The 20,672-nt window shown below is 43.9% G+C and overlaps 1 protein-coding gene across 1 annotated transcript in view; it reads right to left on the reverse strand.

Annotated features, from left to right (window-relative positions):
• NID1 (nidogen 1) overlaps nt 1-20,672 on the reverse strand; it is an 83,468-nt gene that overhangs the window by 55,374 nt on the left and 7,422 nt on the right. Inside the window, exon 2 of the mRNA XM_027046989.2 lies at nt 168-467. Within this exon, the coding sequence (XP_026902790.2) occupies nt 168-467 (300 nt within the window). The remainder of the gene's footprint in view (nt 1-167; nt 468-20,672) is intronic.

Below are 20,672 nucleotides of genomic sequence, written 5' to 3' on the forward strand. Positions count from 1 at the left end.
AGTGAAATTATTTTTCTAAGGAGAAACAGAGGCGTGTCCTGAACAGTGACTTCAGATCTAGAGATGGCTTCTCGACTCACTCAAGTATTTTCCCTCCTTCAAGGAAGACTGACGTGTGCAAAGCTAACCTGTGGAGTATTCGCACTTGTACCTGGGTGAGCGCTTACCTTGCCTTCCTGGGCGGGGTCCTTGCTGGGCCCTTGGTAAGGGGCCACGGATTCCCAAGTGACAACCACCGCGCTACTGGGCTGGAAAGAGATTTCTGGGAACCCTCTCTGGACACACTCCGCTGCCAGCCGAGTGACAGAGGGGGATAAGTCTTCCCGGTAATAAACCTTCCCAAAGCCATCTGTCGTGTCCAAGTCCGCCAGGAAAGGTGCCACCACTCCGAAGGTTGGTGGGAAGAGCCCAGGGGAGGATTCTTTGGCCGGGGGTTCACTCATGGCAATAATGCCATTTGTGGTGACCTGTACAAAACCAAGCATAGTTACGAGGCATGCAGGGAAAAAAAAACCGTCTTCCTCAGGGACTCTGAACTGCCACTCACGGAACACTGCCACAGGCACCCCCCCGTCCGTCAAATACAACGGAACTGGAGAAGGGCAGGGTCCCGAACTGTAAGACTCGGGACTGCCCTCCTCAGCAGGATGACCCAGTGGAAGGTTCCAGGGGCGAGAATCACAGGACCTGACTCTGGCATAGACCAGTCACCCAACCTCGGACACGTGTCTTGAACTTCAAATCTTGGGCTTTCCATGCATGCGTGCTTTGCCTCTTGCAAAGCACCCCTCACACATAAGCCATTGTGAAAGCCTTCATCACGTTCCCCAACAAACTGAGCAGTCGTTACATACCAGGATTGTGTCAGGTGCTGTGGGTAGTACCCAGGCTCTGCCTTCAGGGATCCCATGATCCAGAAGGATATGGGGAAGGATTGACACAAACAGATGACGATACAATAAGTAACGAGTCAATTTGGGGGCACCTGGCTGGCTCAGTCAGTAGAACATGGGACTCTTGATCTCAGGGTCGTGCATTCAAGCCCCACTTTGGGTGTCGAGCTTACTTCAAAAAAGGTAATAATAAATAAATAAAATAAATTGGAAGCGTATCTCTTAAAAAAAGAAAAAAAGAAGAAGCACACGTCGGGGCGCCTGGGTGGCACAGTCGGTTGAGCGTCTGACCGTGGTTTCAGCTCAGGTCATGATCTCACAGTTGGTGAGTTTGAGCCCCACATCGTGCTGTGTGCTGATGGCACAGAGCTTGCTTGGGATTCTGTCTCTCCTCCTCTCTGCTCCTCCCCTGCTTGTGCTGGCTTTCTCTCCAAGTAAATAAATAAACTTAAAAAAAAAAAAAAAGAAGTACATTTAAATGGGACATTATGGTATCAGTAATTATTATGTCTGGTTTAATCTGTCAAAATAATAGCTAACATTTTGAGTGTTTATCATGTTCCAGGCATCTTTTTTTTTTTTTTTTAAGTTTATTTATTTATTAAGAGAGAGACAGAGAAGCATGAGCGGGGCAGGGGCCGAAAGCAAGAGAGACAGAGAATCCCAAGCAGTCTCCTCACTGTCAGTGCAGAGCCCGACGCAGGGCTCGATCTCACAAGATGTGACCATGGAATCATGACCTGAGCTGAAAGCAACAGTCAGATGCTTAACCAACTGAGCCACCCAGGTGCCCCCATGTTCCAGACATCTTATTAACATTTAATCCTTAGAAGAACCCCATAAGACTAGATACTGTTATTTTCCACGTTTTTCTGGTGGAGAAAATGAGGTAAGTTAAATCAATTTGTCCAAAGGTACCCAGTGTCAGCACTGGGATTCGAACCCAGGGAGCCAGACTCCAAAGTTGGACCTCTTTAATCACTGTGTACAGCCTCCTTGAAATCAGTTTTTAACGCCCTACAAAAAGAGCTCAGTGTTCTCATCCAGCTAACCCCCACACTCCTTGGGGAAAAAAGGGAGGGGGACAAAGAGCCCCTTGATGGAAGGCACTTGGTGGGTGTGCTTGGGTCTCCTGCAAAGCCATGCTAAGAATGAGGCTTTGACCCCTTTGCTCTTTCTTGTTAGTGCACAATCCTGTGATGACACAGGACACCCCTCCGATTGCTCTTTTTACTCCAAGAATTTGTGAATAAGAATGCCCTAAGGGCGCCTGGGTGGCTCAGTCGGTGAAGGGTCCAACCCTTGATTTTGGCTCAGGTCATGATCTGGCAGCTCCTAGTCTGAGTTCTGCATCAGGCTCTGTGCTGACAGTGGAGAACCTGCTTGGGATTCTCTGCATCCCTCTCTCTGCCCCTCCCCCGCTTATGCGTGCGTGCGTGCGTGCGTGCGTGTGTGTGCTCTCTCTCTCTCTCTCTCTCTCAAAAATAAGTCAACTTTTAAAAAACTGCCCTAATCAAATGGGAGAGATTTTGCAAATGGCACCTTAGTGTGCTCTTTAAGAGTCTGTGGATCAGAAGAACATGAATGCAGACAAGGCACTCTTTATTGTTAAGGAGTCAATTAGAAGGCTTTCGGCGGGAGGGAGGTTGGGTTTTCCAACTCACTTATTTCCCCCCACCCCTTCCCTCCTCCAGCCTTCTCCTCCACTCGCTAGAGACCTCACTACTAGAGAAGGGGGCGGGGTAGACACTTAAGAAGAGAACTAAAGACCAAACCCTGCAACAGGCCGAGAACTGGGTGAAAAGGTTCAAAGGGGTGGAGCAGATCTGGGCTCCGGGAAGAGAAAGCCACAAGAGTTCTGGGAGTTACGCGTGGACTTTGCAAAGCCCTCCCTTTATACCCGTCTTCACGGGCTGTTAACTGTTTAGAGGACACAATTTCCAGCACCATCTGGCACAGTGATGATCTTCCAGAGCGTGCCGCTGGCAGGCTGCGGAGAAGGGAGTCAGGGAAGGAGCTCTGCCAGCTCATTTCTCACCCTCTCGTCCCGCCAGCCCATCCACACATCTCCCCGCACGGACATCCCAGCGGGACTTGTGTGTGGGGGCGTGGGAAACAGCTCACTCTCCCAAAGCCTCCAGAAGCTGGCAGTTACCAGCCGCTAGTGGGAAGCGATCACACGGAGGCCACATGCACACAACTTAGTTTTAAAAAGCTGTTTCTGGTGGCATTTAAGTCAGTCCCACAATTTTGAAAACATTCCCGGTGTCTTTTCTTATTTAGAATCTGGGCACGGGGCTGTTTCTATTATCACAAGGACTGCTTTGGGAATCGAGTGTTTAGACAAGTATCAAGAACACTGCAAATGCTTTGGACACAGACCACATAACCCTCATTAGGATCTGTCCTGCACAATTACTTTTCAGCCATTTTTTAATGGTACATGTGGCTTAATTGCTGGTGATAATGAAGAAAGATGACAACAGAATATAAATGTCATAGACAGAACATCCAGAAGTATCGTCTGACTCTTAGCTTTACACTTCTTCCTGGGGGCGCCTGGGTGGCTCAGTCAGTGAAGCATCCAACTTGTCCTTTCCACTCAGGTCATGATCTCACAGTTTGTGAGTTCGAGCCCTGCAGGCAGCTCTGTGCTGACAGTGTGCTGCCTGCTTGGGATTCTCTCTCTCCTTCTCTCTCTCCCCCTCTCTCTCTCTCACTATAAATAAATAAACAGAAATATGCTTTAAAAAGAAAAAACTCCCCAGTAAATGTTTCTTTGTTTGTTTGAGACATACCGATTAATGGCTGACTTGAACAATAATATTCTCTTACATTTGGATGCCAGTCTCACTGTACAAACCTCTCAAGGGTGTGATGCTCCCATTGTCTGGTTCCTTTTCTCCTTCTTAAAGTCGAGCAAGCAACAGAAGCACAGGGAACACAAAGGGAAGGGCCTAGAAGGTTCTTTTTTTTTTTAATTTTTTTTTTTTAACGTTTATTTGTTTTTGAGACAGAGAGAGACAGACCATGAACGGGGGAGGGTCAGAGAGAGGGAGACACAGAATCTGAAACAGGCTCCAGGCCCTGAGCTGTCAGCACAGAGCCCGACTCGGGGCTCGAACTCACGGACCGCGAGATCATGACCTGAGCCAAAGTCGGCCGCCCAACCGACTGAGCCACCCAGGCGCCCGCCTAGAAGGTTCTTAAGAGGCCAGGAGGACAGACGTGGGCCCTACAACCTCCAAAGGGAACAGAGTGGGAACTACTGAGAGATCCATGCCATTCGCCCCATTGCTTAAGCCAGGAAACTGGAGAGTCGGCCGTGATTCTTTTCCCTTTCCCAGCCCATGTCCCATGTGTCCCACCTCCAAGGTCCCTGGCATGCTCTCCAACCCTGCCACCAGCAGCACTGTCTCCCCAGCCCCATACAGTCACATAACTGGCTCACTCCCGTCCTCCAGAGCTCAGGGAGGTACAGCCTCTAAGAGAGGTAGCCAGCATAGTCTCCTCCTCTTCTTTCCTCTCTTCCCTCACTCCCTGGCCCCCCATTTCTGTCCCCGCTTCCTGTTTGTGTCCTTCCAACTGCAGAACACGCTGTGTAATGACCTTCTTGACTCATGTGCTAGCTCTGGCTGCTTTCCCCGTGAGGCAGTGTGTCCCCTCGAAAGCCGGGACAGTGTCCACTTTGGTCACTACTGTAGCTGCAAAGTTTCGACAATGCCTGGTATGTGTTAGCCCCGTCCCTTCCTGACTTCCTCTAGAAAATAGGGTGAGGAGATTCATACAGAATAAGCCCTGAATACCAAGGTTGTTCTAGAAATAGTGCCCGAAGGTGTGTGAGTTCCATCTGTGAGCGCATGAAGGATCACGGCATGATGTGTTAACGGAGGTCCTTCCCACTGGTCATTGGTCCGTCACACCAATGATTAAAACAAGGAGTCTGGGGGCACCTGGGTGGCTTGGTCGGTTAAGTGTCCGACTTCGGCTCAGGTTATGATCTCACAGTCTATGGGTTTGAGCCCCGCCTCGGGCTCTGGGCTAACAGCTCGGAGCCTGGAGCCTGCTTCGGATTCTGTGTCTCCCTCTCTCTCTGCCCCTCCCCCACTCATGCTCTGTTTCTCTGTGTCTCAAAAATAAACATTTTTAAAAATTTTCACTTTTAAAAATAAAAAAATAAAAATAAAAATAGAAAACAGAGTCTGTTGGGATGCCTTGGGTGGTTCAGTAGGCTAAGCGTCTAGCATTTGATTTTGGCTCAGGTCATACTCTCACGGTTTGTGGGTTCAAGCCCTATGTCAGGCTCTGCACTGGCAGTGTGGAGCCTGCTTGGGATTCTCTCTCTCTCCCTCTCTCTCTACCCTTCCCCCACCTCAAAATAAATAAATAAGCTTAAAAAAAAACAAGAAGGAGTGAGGTTTAAAAAAAGAAGAGTCTGCATAAATATAAACTGATAACAAGTCTCCAGATCTAACCACCAGTTTACAGGAAATACAGGGCCCAGAAGAACACATTCAATGATACTGTAGGGACATGATCAGCAAAATCCAGAGTATGGGACACTGTGAAGGGCAAATACCCAGTTTCTTTAATAAATACATTTCAAGAAAAAAGGCTGTGAGGGGAACCTGTAGATTTAAGAAGTCCTAAGAAACATATCTGCCAGATCTGGGTCCAATCTAAGCTGGCCTGGGTCCAGCATTAGCCTTGGGGGAATAAAATTTTGTTTTAAGGAGGAACAAACAGGTTGACCTTACCAAAGATAATCTTGAAATACAGTGGCCCACAGTGGAGAACTTTTAACCTAGATAAGCTTATCCATTTATGGGGTATCCTACAGAAAAAGGGGTCTCAGCCAAGCACTCACCATAAAAGGTAGAGGGAAAATTATTTTTCCTGCTCTATGGTTTCTGGTGACCAGGATATGACCTGCTGGGACACCCCACTCCCTCCAGAGCCTACAGATGGGATCCTGGGAAAACTAGCAAAAGCCAGCAAACGGTGAGAATTCTCGCCAAAGTCAGCTGTCCCAGATCTCTATCTGTAGCGCCTGGTTGAGAGAGGAAGGTAAAATTTCATGCTGTCCCTTCCTTTCCAAATTCAGATTGGCAGGCAAAAAGACATTTGTAACAATGAGGTCTTTGAATTGTGACTCTCGAGAATTTACTTTTGGGTACCCATTGGTTGTTGATCCTTTCTCTCCCGGGGACAGCTACTGCCTTCTTATTTATCTTGCTTTGTGTCAGGTTGGGGGCCCCCCCAAATTTGGCCAGAGATGTGCGTTGCACTCCATTTGCGGCTAGGGTCCTATCAACCATTGCCAGCTCTCAGGAGAACTAAGTCTTTCATTCTTTCCGTTATGTTTGGGGGCGGCTGGTGGTTATCTTGGGCAGGCAGTATCCTCCGCACCCTCTTTGGGGATGCCTCTTGTATTCAAGGGATTGTTCAATACTGCCAGGAATATTTACCGTTTGTGCCTGTTGAAACCTGACAAGATATTTGAAAGGATCTTGTTAAGTAGCTCTATGGTCAGAAGTGGGCCAGCCTGGAAGCCGGTCTTCAGAGATGAGAGGAACACTTTTTAGGCCTTCTCACCTGAACTAAAATGAAACCATGTAACCCAGAGGGAAAGAAACACATTCTCAAGTCTTTCCTGGAAGGATTTACTAAAATATTCCAAAGACCAACAGCTCTAAATCTAGAACACAAGAATCTTGTGATTTCCATCTTGGTTGAAGATCTTCTCCCTGATAAAAAGAAGCAAATTGAAGCCAGTGTAGTTAGATGGGCGGTTCGGCCCCTGGATACCTTTAAGACTATAAGCCAGTTTTCAGAATTAAGAGCAACTGTCCCTATCTTACAAATCTTTGCAAAACCAGAAATGCAGCTCTAGAAACAATTCAAAGTCTACCTATCTCGACCATCTCCCAAAACCCCCCTATTCATCTCAGAATGGCTACAGATGTTGTAAAAGATCAGAACTTTGGAATCAGAACCTTCCTGCTTTTCAGAAAATGAAGGAACAATTTAAGTAGTAATTACCCTAGCCTTCTGATAATAGACAAATAGACCCTAAAACTCCTAGAAGAAAACTAGCTTTCTCCCAAGGTCCCTTGAAGATGTAAATGTTACCACGTTTCTTTGAAATGTAAATACCCCAAGGAGGTAAGTCAAACAAGGCTCACAGTCACCTGAGACAGAAGGGAAAAAGAGGGGAGGAGGAAGCTTTTAAAAATATAAACAGTTAAAAAAGCTCTCTGGGCCCAAATCTAGTCCACAGCCTCCATAAGGTTACTTGCCAAGGACAAATACAAATCTCAAGTCTCTTCCACAAATATTACTAAAAAGCTTCAGCCACCTGCCATCTGAGCAGATAAACTTTCCATCCGCCAGAAAGAAAATTTGGATCCAACTGTTCGTCTATAAACTGGTTAGTTTTGCCTGTCTCACGGCAAAGATTTTAAAATAAAAGCCAGAAGATCTCTGTTGGCATCTATGTGTTTACGTATGGATATTATAAATGTGTGATTTTTCTTCTACTTCCACATAGTAATGCCACGATGAAGTTATAAAGGGCTCTCTTTCATTGGCTTAAAGACAAAAACACATTCTATAAATCAAGTATGCTCTCAGAAATATGAAACTAACCCAACGGTTTTTCAAGTGATCTAGGATAATATTTGGTACATAGAAGCTAGTTTAAGTTTGTTGGTTTAATTAAAACAGGCTTGTCTTTAGAGTTTCATTTAGAGTTATCAACGTTAAATATATAATACTTTTATTCCACATAGGTTTACTAAAAGTCAAATAACTACTGATCTCTCTATTACAGAAATTTGTCAATAAGAAAAAATAACTTCAGATAATGGTTAACCTGTTTCATGTCTTGTGAAATTTTCATGGTTTACCTAAACATAACTGTTCAGAACAAGTGAGTTAAATGCATGCAAGTAAGATAAAAGTTTATAAATGAACTTTTCAACAATAATGATGCTTTACGATAGGTCTACATAAAACTAGTTTCCAAAATCTTTTTCGTAACTTGAAACCTTAAAGTTATACTGAGATAAGTTAAATGATGCATATTCACTGAATATCTAGATCATTTCCAAATAAGATAAAACACTGAAACAGTAATTACTGAACACAGACTTATTTATCATCCTTTGGCTTCCTTTTCTAGAGGAAGTCAAGATTTTTAGGGTGTATTAGTAAACATGTTCTGTGCCACATTGGAAAATTTACGATTAGGAAGAATATACTTCTAAAAATTATAAAATGTATTTATAAATTTGTCAGTCTACAATTGCTTACTTCTTGGTTTTCACCAGGAATTAAGGATTTTAATACTTAAGAATTCTAATTAACATATGTAATTAAAACTACTAGAAATAAGAGTTTTATTTATTTTTTAAAAATTTTTTAAATGTTTATTTTTGAGAGAGAGAGAGCGCACAAGCAGGGGAGGGGTAGAGAGAGAGGAAGACACAGAATCCAAATCAGGCTCCAGGCTCTAAGCTGTCAGCACAGCAGGGCTCAAACTCAGGAACATGAGATCATGACCTGAGCCGAACACTCAGCTCAATCAACTGAGCCACCCAGGGGCCAAGATGCTAAACTTTATTAGGTTATATTGCACAAATGCATGTTACTAATATACGTGCTGTAGAAATTGTGTGAAATTGCTAAAAATCTGGTATGTCCTGGTGTAATGTTATCAGTCCCATTTCCAGTTATCTCTTAAAATGTTGTAGGTCACAGAAATAACCAAATTTTCTATTATAATTACAATTCTGTTATAATAACTGTCATCAGATGCTGAAACATGGTCATTTTATGTCTTTTGTCACTTATGGATGTTTATTTTACTCTGACGCTTTCGCAAAAGTGCCTCATCATCAGAAAGACTGGGGGAAAGGACTCAACAAATACTCGAGAGTACACGTTTCTGGGAACTTGAAGATTATAAAACTGCACCAGGTACGAATTTTCAGAACTCATGGACAAACTGGATTAAAGCAGAACAAGAATTAATACCATGGGACTGAATGAACTAATGAGGATTATTATTTTTTTTTTTTACAAATTTGTCTTTGAGACATTGCTGGTTCCTTAATGTTTTGGTTTTTTCAGCTTCAAGGAAAGCATTTTTACTTTTTAATTTTGTAAAGTTTGCCTTTGTAAGTATAATTTTTTAATGTTAATTTATTTTTGAGAGATGGGGGGGAGAGAGAGAGAGAGAGAGAGAGAGCACGCGCACATGCGCGCGCATGCAAGTGAGGGAGGGGCAGAGGGAGGGAGACAGAGGATCCAAAGCAGCCTCCGCTGACAGCAGGGAGCCCGACATGGGGCTCAGAACTCAGAACTCACAAGCTGTGAGATCATGATCTGAGCGGAAGTTGGATGCTCAACCAACTGGACCACCCAGGTGCCCGTACCTTTGTAAGTATACATTAAATATTTACTTTTTCGCCCTACCTGGTTCCTCCAGAATGTGGAAACTTAGCATTGTTATTTTCATATCTATATTGATATTTGCATAAGTTCAGTAAGTATCTGTTCTCCCTTGGACACAACGGGAAACATTGGTTATATGACCAAGGCTTCGACTGGTATGTCAGATTTGAGAATGTGCACAGAATCAGATGGGACCAAACAGCTTTGAGAAACTAAAACTGACTTTGCAGAGCCAAAAACAGCACCTTGGAAAAACCAGCCTGATGTCTTGCTTATAGGGTTCCTGGCAGCCTAACCAGGTAAGGACAGTCACTTCCCAGCAGCCATAGGAATCTCAGGATATCTTGGGGACCTCTTGAAGAGAGAAATTCACCCAAATCTATAGGGATTTCAGGTGAAGTCTGATGGTGAGTCTTTGGCCTGCTTGGCTTCTTAGTCTGGAGAGGCTTTTAAAAGTCCAATCTAAGATTCCTTATGAAAAGTTCCAGCAAAGTGGATTTTTAGAGCCTATACAGTCAATCACTATTCTTGCTGCACTTAACGCAAATAGTCCGGTCAAATGTAATTTTTCAATTTATTTTACAAACAGATTAGTCTGACTATGATTATCTTTGATAGAAATAAGGGTGATTATTTCAGTAGAAACTGATAACACAACCTTGTGGATATCATAATTTTTTTTTAATTTTTATTTATTTTTGAGAGAAAGAGGGAGAGAACAGGGGAGGGGCAGAGAGAGAGGAAGACCTAGGATCCGAAGCAGGCTCTGTACTGACAGCAGTGAGCTCGATGCAGGGCTCGAACTCACGAACCGTTGAGATCATGACCTGAACCAAAGTTGGACGCTTAACCGACTGAGCCACCCTGGCACCCTGTAACCTTGTGGATATCAGATTCTACTCCCGATCATTTGTGTTTGAGCTTTTGTGATATACCTCTAAATTGGACCAGATTCTTCAACATTCCTCAAATCAATTCTTCGAGTTTCCTCAAATGTCTGGCTACAACTCTCCAGACTGACATTTCCAATTTTCTCCTACCCTTCTCATTTGGAATCACTAAGAACAAAGACTGCCCTTGAACCTCCATGTAAGGAACTATACCAGGTCCTCCTCACTACTCAGAGAGCAGTCAACCTTCAGGGACTTGAACCTCAAGTCCACATCTCCCAAATAAAAAGGGTTCCTCGAGACGTTTGGAACTGCACACCAGCTGGAGTTATAAAATTAACATCGACAAGGGAGGCTCCTCCCCAGAAGCAGACAGCATCTCGAGGTGGATGGCCCCTCCCACGGTCACAGATCAAGATCTTCACCTCCACTATGAAGATTTTATTCCTTTTTCCTTTTCACTACTTGCTTTTTCTGTTTATGAATGCATGCAAGGACGATGCTCCCTAACCGTGGCACCTACCTCTGAATCTACTGCTAAAGCAGTAACTGCCCAACACAAATCCTTCCTCCCCAAAATTGCTCTCGATAATAGGACAGCCCTTGATTATCTTTTAGCTGAGCAAGGAGGTGTGTGTGCTATGGCCAGCATCACTTGCTGCACTTAGCTTAAGAAAGTGACTCCTTCAGGGTGCCATTGAAGCACCCTGGGTGGCTCAGTCAGTCAAGCGTCCGACTTCGGCTCAGGTCATGATCTCGCAATCTGTGGGTTCAAGGCCGTGTCGGGCTCTGTGCTGACAGCTCAGAGCCTGGAGCCTGCTTCGGATTCTGGGTCTCCCTCTCTCTCTGCCCATCCTCCGCTCACGCTTTGTCTCTCTCTCTCTCTCTCTCTCTCTCTCTCTCTCTCTCTCAAAAATAAATAAATATTAAAGAAAAAAAGTGACTCCTTCAATGGGGTCTTTCTTTGACTTTGATTCTGACTGGTTTGGTTCTTGGATGCCATGGCTCCAAAGAGCACTCTAGACATTGGGAATTATCCTCCTTATAATAATCATAGTAGTCTCCCTGAAACACTGTGTTTTCTCAGAAGCTTTAAATGCATGTTTACGGCCACTAGCCACCAAGCAGATGATCTTCCTAAGACTAAATCATCAGAAAAGAAACAAAGAGAATAACTGACTTAAGGAATGTGAGCCCAAAGTCATGACCTGCAAATACCCCAGATAGATGCAGCAGAAAGGCATACTGACCTATGAATACCACGCGGAGGCCGCGGCAAACGGAGGATGAGGCAATAAAACCTGCACGAACTCGAGAGCTGGGAGAAGCATAATGCCTTAAAATCTGATCACATCTCTCAGGCTGAGAGCCTGATCAAAAGGAGAGAACTGCCAGTGGGGCGCCTGGGTGGCTCAGTCAATTAAACGTCTGGCTCTTGATATCAGCCCAGGTCATAATGTCATGCTTCATGGGTTCGAGCCTCACATCGGGCTCTGTGCTGACAGCACAGAGTCTGCTTGGACTTCTCTCTCTCTTTCTCTCTCTCTGCCCCTCCCCCAACTTGCATGCTCTCTCAAAATAGACGAACAAACTTTTTAAAAAGGGGGAGAATTGTTAAGAACAAAACAAAACAAAACAAAAAAACCCACAAGGCAACAAGCCCCAGTGGAGTCGCTTATGCTAAGCTCCACGTCACCAAACCAAGACTTGACTTAATTACAGTTTCAGCTGTCCCCAAAATGGAATCAGAAACCAGTCAATCAGGAATTGCCTGATCAGCACTAGCTAGGTCATCTGCCCTCCAGACAGACCCCTACCATCCAATAAAAGGAAACGGACTGGGCCATAACCAATCCATTTTCCGCCTAGTATAAGTTCCTTGTTCCTGCTCCCTTCTGGCTAGGAAAGTCTTCCATTTTGTACAGCTCCTCAGAGCTCATTTCCACCTGCTAGGTATGGATGCAGTCCAATGCCAATTGATTTTTGTTCAAGTAAACTCTTAAAGTTTTTAATATGCCTCAGTTTACCTTCAAACACAGTTCTTACCTTGGAGCCCCAACTCAGGTGCCCTGACTCCCAATGGCACCAGCACATTCCTTGCTGTAGATTATGTGGTGTCTAAAGGGGGTGTCTCTTGATCAGATGGGGGCCCCACGTGTGGGGTGACGATCAGGTAGAAGCCCACCTGAAAACATCCCCCTGAGGCAGAACGAAGGAGACAGAAGTTTACTGGATCCAACACAAGGGAGTGGTGCTCAGGACAGCAGAGGAGAGGTGGTCTGTAAGGAGGCAGTGGGAGGGGGCTGCTTTTAAGGAGGGGAGGCGAGGCGGTATGGTGATGGATGGAATTCTCCCTCTTTTGGTAACTGTGCCTAACTGTTAGTAGCCCCTTGACCAGAGCCCAGGGTCTGTAGCCAGCCATGTGGTCAGTGTGTCCCTTTCTGCATTCCATTGCTCAAGCCTGTTTGCCTAAAAGTGGCCTCCACAGATTACACCACCAAACTCTTATGGACTGAATGTGTTCCTGAGAAAGGCTGACTGAATTATTGACAGAGTAATAATAATAATCATAATCATAATCATAACTGTAATAAATAATGTAATATTATTGTCTATACCACTTCTTTATTGAAGCCAGCTACTTCCAGTACATTGACCGATGTAAATATTGCCCTGAAATCTTACTTATAGTTCACACTGGGAAAAAGAAGTTCCTTTAGCAAAGTTAAACTTCAGCTCAGTGTATTACTAGCACAACTTAATGCCTTTAAAGAATGTATCTAATGCCTAGGTGGCTCAGTCGGTTAAGCGTCTGACTCTTGATTTTGATCTCAGCTCAGGTCTTGATTTCAGGATCCTGAGTCCAAGCCCCAAACGGGGCTCCATGCTGGGTGTGTGGAGGGAGGGAGGGAGGAAGGTAGGGAGGAAGGAAGGAAGGAAATATCTAGGGGCGCCAGGCTGGCTCTGTCAGTGGAGTGTGTGACTCTTGATCTCAGGATCGTGAGTTCAATCCCCATGTTGGGTGTAGAGCTTATTTTAAAAAACAAACAAATAAATAAAAATCTAAAAAATAAAGAATGTATCTATTCACCCACTCCAAGGAACACACCAAACAATAGGCTCTTCATCCATTTGCACAGCGCAGAACAAGTCGCTTACATCACAAAACACCCCAGGGTGAAATGCCCAGCACCACATGGCTAACAGCTGGAGCCACTTAACGTACAATTGTTTCAACTCAGCTGACATTATGAAGAGGTAGAGCAACTAACCCATAACGGAGATTATTCCCCCTTTAAAAAAGCACTTCCTGTTTCATGTTTGTTCCTCTTTGAAGACAGACAGCATGAATCAGTGGAGAAAGTCTAAATGCAGACACCCAATAAATAACATGTTAAATTCCTTACATTCAAATGCACAGGGAAGAAGCTGAAACAACCATCTCTTGAGGCTTAAATGAGCCTAGTAGTGATCCCCAGGGCAGAAGGCAGCCTACGATTGTTGGGGAAAGCCCTCTCCAAAACAGATGTGGTTAAGAATGCTGGAGGGTAGGCACAAATAAGAAACAAATGCGGTCGTTTTCCAAATGCAAATTGTTGTACTCAGTTGTACTGAGAAGACAATGAAATTGCATGCAGTTGCAAAAGCAAACTCCATGGGTGGGAGAAAGTAGGAATTTAAGGTAAAATTATTTGGGGTAAAGAATGGAAAGGCAACAAACAGACTGCCAACTCAGGAGTCCTTTACTACAGCTGTCCGCAGTTTTAAAAATTTAATACGACCATACTTCTTTTCACATACATAAAAAAGACAAGCAAATGGGATATAATTTAGTTTAATGTCATACAGCCAGTAAGTGATGGAACCAAGATTGGAACTCACATTTGCTGGCATCCATAACCTCTGCTCTTTCTCTTGTATTTGCTGGCTACTTGGGAAGACTTGTGAGCCACAGTGGAAGTTGCAAAGCTTCATGGGATAGCTTCATGGATAAAGACTGGATAGCTAGAAAAAACTAAGAAACTAAAAGGGCCTAAGGAAAGGAAAACTTGATAACGAAGTCCAGGAAAAAGCCAAGCCCGTAATACAATCAAGGAGGAGGTTGACTGATTTTAAGTCGAGGGCAAATAAGGGATCTATGGCCTTACCCCCTTCTGTGGTACTTTACAAAACATTTTTATTCCAATTATCTGATTAAATCTAGTAAAGCAGGCATTAATATCATCTTCATTCTTCACGTGAGAAAAAATGAGTTTCAGTTTATAGGTCTTGCCTAAGATCACACACTAGAAGTGCCAGAACAAAACTCTTGAGTCCAAACTGCAGACCTTTTCCATTAACCCCACTGAGCCAGAGAAATGGCTCTGGCTTGAATTAGAAATAAAAATAAAAGTCTTCACACATAAAAATAAGGGACAACCTAGGGGTAATAGTTACCCCTAGGTAAGAGATTTGCCAGTGGTTTCAATTTAATCCAGTTAATGTCTAATGAGAGACTTTGGATCAGTTACCCATCTCTTCTGCAGGGAATTTCTACCTGAGATTACCTTCCAACATTTAAAAATGGTCAGGGTCTTTAAATGTTCACTTCTGGTGTGTCTATCAAAAAAGAGGTAGAAATGTGCCTCAGCAGTCCAGAATAGGAGCCAGTCAGGGAAGGGAGAAGGGCTGGTCTAAACTCTCAGTCACTGGGGAGAAGCATGCTCTTCTTTGACACCCTAGAGATCAATATCAGAAGTTTCCCTGTGGCAACTGGAGCCTCAGAAACTCCCCTAATTTGGATTACACCAGCCCTTTAATTTGAACACCAATCCCTTCATTTGAACATTAGAAATGATAAAGAAAGAATTAAGTATCCATCTGCCTTTCCAGAATGGACCATATGTCAATATCACCCCAAAGCCCCAGTTGACGAGGGAAAGCTACTCTTTACAAAGAAGTATGCCGGCTAGTAAGTATACAAAAAATTATAGAGGGGCGCCTGGGTGGCTCAGCCAGCTGAGCATCCGACTCTTGATTTTGGCTCAGGTCATGATCTCAGAGTTGTGAGATCTAGCCCTGTGCCTGCACTGAATGCAGAGCTTGCTTAAGGCCTCTGCCTCTCTCTCTCTCTCTCTCTCTCTCAAAGTAAATAAATAAAGGGGAGCCTGGGTGGCTCAGTCGGTTAAGTGTCTGACTTCGGCTCAGGTCATGATCTCGCAGTTCATGAGTTCAAGCCCCGCGTCGGGCTCTGTGCTGACAGCTCAGAGCCTGGAGCCTGCTTCAGATTCTGTGTCTCCCTCTCTCTCTCTCTCTGCCCCTCCCCCAATCATGCTCTGTCTCTCTGTCTCTCTCTCAAAAATGAATAAACATTAAAAAAATTTTTTCATAAATAAATAAATAATAAAATATAGAAAGAATGATAGAAAGAAACAAGCAAACCAGAAAACAAACTAAAATACGACTTGGCAACCCTTCATTTAATACCTGAGTCAGGCAATGATCATCAATGGATGCTAAGCATTAGTTGAAAGGTTGGTGGGAAAGGGGTCCCCTCCATAAGACCGAAGTATCACCCCATAGCTTGCCTGCTGTTCACAAGGGAAAAAAACATGACTTGACAGACATGATTTCGCTGCCATCTCCTTATCAGTAGCAGATAGTACAGCAATAACCAGATTATCACTTGCCTCCTGATGTTATACAGTATGCCACAACTTCATTCATGAAGGACTCTTGTTAAGTCTTTAGCCTACTCTATAATAAAAATACAATAATCGTTAGCCTACTCTATAATAAAAATACAAATATCCCAAATAAAAAAATGAGTAAAGGACTTGGATAAATGTTTCTCCAAAGAATATATATAAATGGCCAATGAGCACATGAAAAGGTGCTCCACATCATTAGCCATTAGGGAAATGCGTATCAAAACCATAGTGAGATACCACTTGACACCCACTAAGTTGGGTAGAATCAAAGTCAGATAATAAGAAGTGTTGACAAAAGATGAGACACTGGAACCCTCCATACATTGCTAGTGGGCACGTAAAATGGTGCAGCCACGTTGGAAAACAGTTTGATAGTTCCCCCAAAATGTTAAACAGTTACCACGTGACCTAGTGCTGGGAGAAGTTTTACTCCACCCTTAAAGGTTCTTCTGGCTGGTCTAAGAATTAAATTGACACGAAACAGATTAACAGGAGAAAACCACATTTAGTTTCAAATGTACAGGAACACCACATGCATGGGGGCATTCCAAGACAGGAAGGTAAAATGAGGCATATATGTTTATCCTGAGCTAGGGAATGAGATGGAAGAGTAGGGCAATTCACAGGGTGATAAGAGCAGATTTTTCATAATCAGAGGTTTGCCCTGCCACATTGATGGGTCACGCAGGTAAAACTTATCTCTGATAAAAACTCTCATCCTGGGAAAGACCCCCAACTGACATCCATTAGGTAGTTAAGGGAGGTGCAAATGTTTTCAGCCCACTAGGTCTTGATCACTTTCAGCGCAAAATAACCCACATGCTCAAGTGGCATACTTTATGGAGACTTCTTTTGAACCCCTTCACTTGCAATTCCAGATCTCACGACAGATTCAGAACTGAAAGCAGATGTCCACACACAAACTTGTACACAAACATTTACAGTAGTATTATTCATAAACAGTCAAAAAAAAAAAGAGAAACAATCTGGATGTCCATTAACTTATGAGTGGACAAATAAACAACAATATTACTCAGTCGTGGAAGAATAAAGTACCAATCTATGTTGAGACATGGAGGAACCCTGAAAATGTTATGCCAAGTGAAAAAAGCCAGTAACAAAAGATCACATATAGTATGATTCCACTTGTGTGAAATGTCCACAACAGGTAAATCCATAGAGACAGACAGTAGATTAGTGGTTGCTAAGGATCAGGGATGTAGGGGAGCAGGGAGGAGATGGGATGTGACTGCTAAAAGATATGAGGTTTGTTTTGAGGGGAATCAAAATATTCCATAGTTAGACAGCGGTGATGGTCGCACATTTCCTGAATATACTAAAAATCACTGAATTGTATACTTTAAAGGGGTGAATTTTATGGTATGTGAATTATATCTCAATAAAGCTGGTATTTAAAAAAAATCAAGGAGGTATATAAAATCAGGGGGTAGTTGTATATACACGTATGTTTGTAATTTGTGAATCTCTCTGCAAGGAGATAAAAAAAACAACTCATGAATAGTGATTGTCTCTAGGGAGGGCAGTATGAGGCTGGAGGCCAGGGTGGGAAGATTTCCCTGTTCTCTGTTTTTACAATTTTCTTTTAACCATTCGCATTGTCTTCCTATTTCCAGAATTAATTTTAAAATAAAATTCTACATGCTTTCTAAAGAAAAAAAATGTTTAACCTGAATTATTTTCAAGATTGCCAGTTTTCAGAAAATACAGGGATGGAATAACATACATAGAAATGGTCATTACATTACATTACAAAGAAATGGTCAAATACAGAAGGTGGGGCATTCTACGGGACAACAGGCAGTGATTCTTGAATAGGCTGATGACTCAAAAGGAGGAGGATAAGATTAAAACAGACTACAGAGATGCAGTCAAATGTAATGCTTGTCTTTCTTTAAACCCATCTGAGTAAGTCTAGCTATAAAGGAAAGCTTTGGGAACATTGGACAGCTGGGATATGGACTGGATACAAACGGATAATAGGGAATTATTATTAATTTTGTTATGTATGATAATAGTAGGCTGGCTATATAGGGAAATGCTCTTTTCATTTTAGGAATGGACACTAAAATAGTGATGTAAGTCACAAGGACTGTAATTTACTTTGGATATATCAGCAAAGGGAAATTAACGAAATAAATAGGGAAAAGGGCTCATAACTGTTACATTTAGGTAATGTGCCTATGGGTGCTCATGATATTTTCTCCCTTTTATGTGTGTGTTTGAAACATTTATAATTAAAAATTAAATAAAAGAAAAAAATTTACCTGAGGACAAAAGCAGTTTAGAGACTTGCTCCCCAGGGGCTAAGAACCAACTTTTCTCACAAGTAATGCAGTGGCGAGTGGGGTCACGCAGGGGTGGGTAGTGCAGTGCACTGGCGGGTAATCTGATCAGTGTGAGTGGGGTCACACAGGGGCGAGTAGTGCAGGCAGTGGCGGGTAATCTGATCAGTGGTGAGTGGGGTCACGCAGGGGTGGGTAGTGCAGTGGCGGGTAATCTGATCAGTGGTGAGTGGGGTCATGCAGGGGTGAGTAGTGCAGTGCAGTGGTGGGTAATCTGATGAGTAGTGAGTGGGGTCATGCAGGGGTGGGTAGTGCAGTGGCGGGTAATCTAATCAGTGGTGAGTGGGGTCACGCAGGGGTGAGTAGTGCAGTACAGTGGTGGGTAATCTGATCAGTGCTGAGTGAGGTCACACAGGGGTGGGTAGTGCAGTACAGTGGTGGGTAATCTGATGAGTGGTGAGTGGGGTCACGCAGGGGTGGGTAGTGCAGTACAATGGCAGGTAATCTGATCAGTGGTGAGTGGGGTCACGCAGGGGTGGGTAGTGCAGTGGCGGGTAATCTGATCAGTGGTGAGTGGGGTCACGCAGGGGTGGGTAGTGTCATGCCCTAGTGAGCTTCATGAGAGCAGAGACCATGTGTGATGCCACTCATCACAGCTGCCCCATAAACCCAGCCCAAAAATCTATACAGAACAGGGACTGATAAGATACTGTCAAATTGAAGGGGTTTGGGATGAAGGTAGGGCTCGCAGCTGACACCCAAGAAGGAATTCTTGAAGACGTCTTTGGTGCGAAAAGGCGACTGTATTAAAGCATGGGGACAGGACCCACGGGCAGAAAAAGCTGACAGGTAACTGATTATATACCTTCAGGTTGGGAGGGGGTTAGGTAAGTCTCTGAGGTATTTTGGAAGCGACGTTTCCAGGAACTTGAGGCGCTAGGTGCTGTTGGGAAAATGCCATTTATCGCCATTTAGTAAAACCTCAGTCATGAGACCCTTCAGATGGATACCAGGGGCCATAAGCTTGGAGTATGATTGCCAGCATACATCTTGGGGGATTTGGGATAAAGGAAGTTTCCAAAGGAATTGTTATATGTTAAAGCAGACTCACAGGATCCTGAGGGGTCAGGATAATGTTAAGCCAAGATCCCCTTTTGCCCCAGCAAAGTGTCATCATCAGGGCAGCTGAGCTCCTAGAGAGGGAGGTCACCCTGCCTGTTTCAAGCACTTGTCTATGGGCTGTAGGCTGTAAGAGAATTTAATTTTTCATTTGCCTTAGTTTCCCACATCACCATGCAAGCCCTTAAACCCCTTTCCTTTGTTCTTGGGTAGCCAGGAGTCTCCGGGGAATATCACACATATTCCACGTGGGGAGAGAGGGGGCCAGCCTGTATTTTTCCCTCGGCTCACATAATACTTCCTCATCAAAATGAATAAATGCAGAAAGGAAAGGAAGAACGTGCTGTCTTACATGGCATAGTATAAAGACTGCAGAACTCAGAGTCGGAAGATCCAAGTTCAAGTTCCAGCTCATACTTATGAACTGAATGAACCATGACAAGTCCCTTAGCTGCACGTGGCAGTTTCCTCCCCTACGATACAAAGCTCATCCCATGATGCACCTGAGCCACCCTGCAAAGTGGCATGTCTCAAGTGAGCTAACACAGGAGCAGGCCTCCTTGTTCCCACCTTCCAAATGGGTCTGGAACCCACCGCCCTCATCCACACACCGCCTCTCCTCTGGCCCCTGGCAGCAGGCCTCTCTGGCTCTGAAATTCACTCTCTCTCCTCCACCTTGCCCCCCAAAATCCTCTGGCTGGAAGGTAGCGTAATTTTTTAAAAACTTTTAAAAACCAGACTACTTACAAGGGAAAATGTCAACACACACAGAACAGCGTAACGAACATCCATATACTCATCAATCAGCTCCCACAATTACCAACATGCTCCACTTTCCGTTTTACCAATTCCTCCCATGCATGAGCATATTTTTTTTTGAAATCTTTTAAATGAAATCTGAGACATCAAATTATTTCACCTGTCAATATTTCCATATGTATCTCTTCTAGAAGAGATGTCCTTTTATGGCCACTTTGTTTCAATCGGGACACGACAAGGTGCTCCCCCTGGCATTTGGTTCACATGTCTCTTAAACCTAATCTTTTAATCTATAGGCTTCTCCCCCTCATGCTTCTTCTTTTCCCATGCTGTCTATTCCTTAAAGAAAGTGGGAATCTTTTAGAAATAAATCATGTAACTCATCTGCTTAGAAATGTCTAACGGCATCCCGCTGATGATAAACGCCTAGGGCTCATTCATTCATTTATTCAATAAATCATAACAGAGCACCCACTATGTGCCACAGGCCACTAGTGAATGGGGGAAATGCGGGTGAATATGGCAAACCAGACCCTGCCTTCACAGGGCTCAGACTCTAGT

Source organism: Acinonyx jubatus, chromosome D2 (genome assembly GCF_027475565.1).
Source record: "Acinonyx jubatus isolate Ajub_Pintada_27869175 chromosome D2, VMU_Ajub_asm_v1.0, whole genome shotgun sequence".
NCBI lineage: Eukaryota > Metazoa > Chordata > Mammalia > Carnivora > Felidae > Acinonyx > Acinonyx jubatus.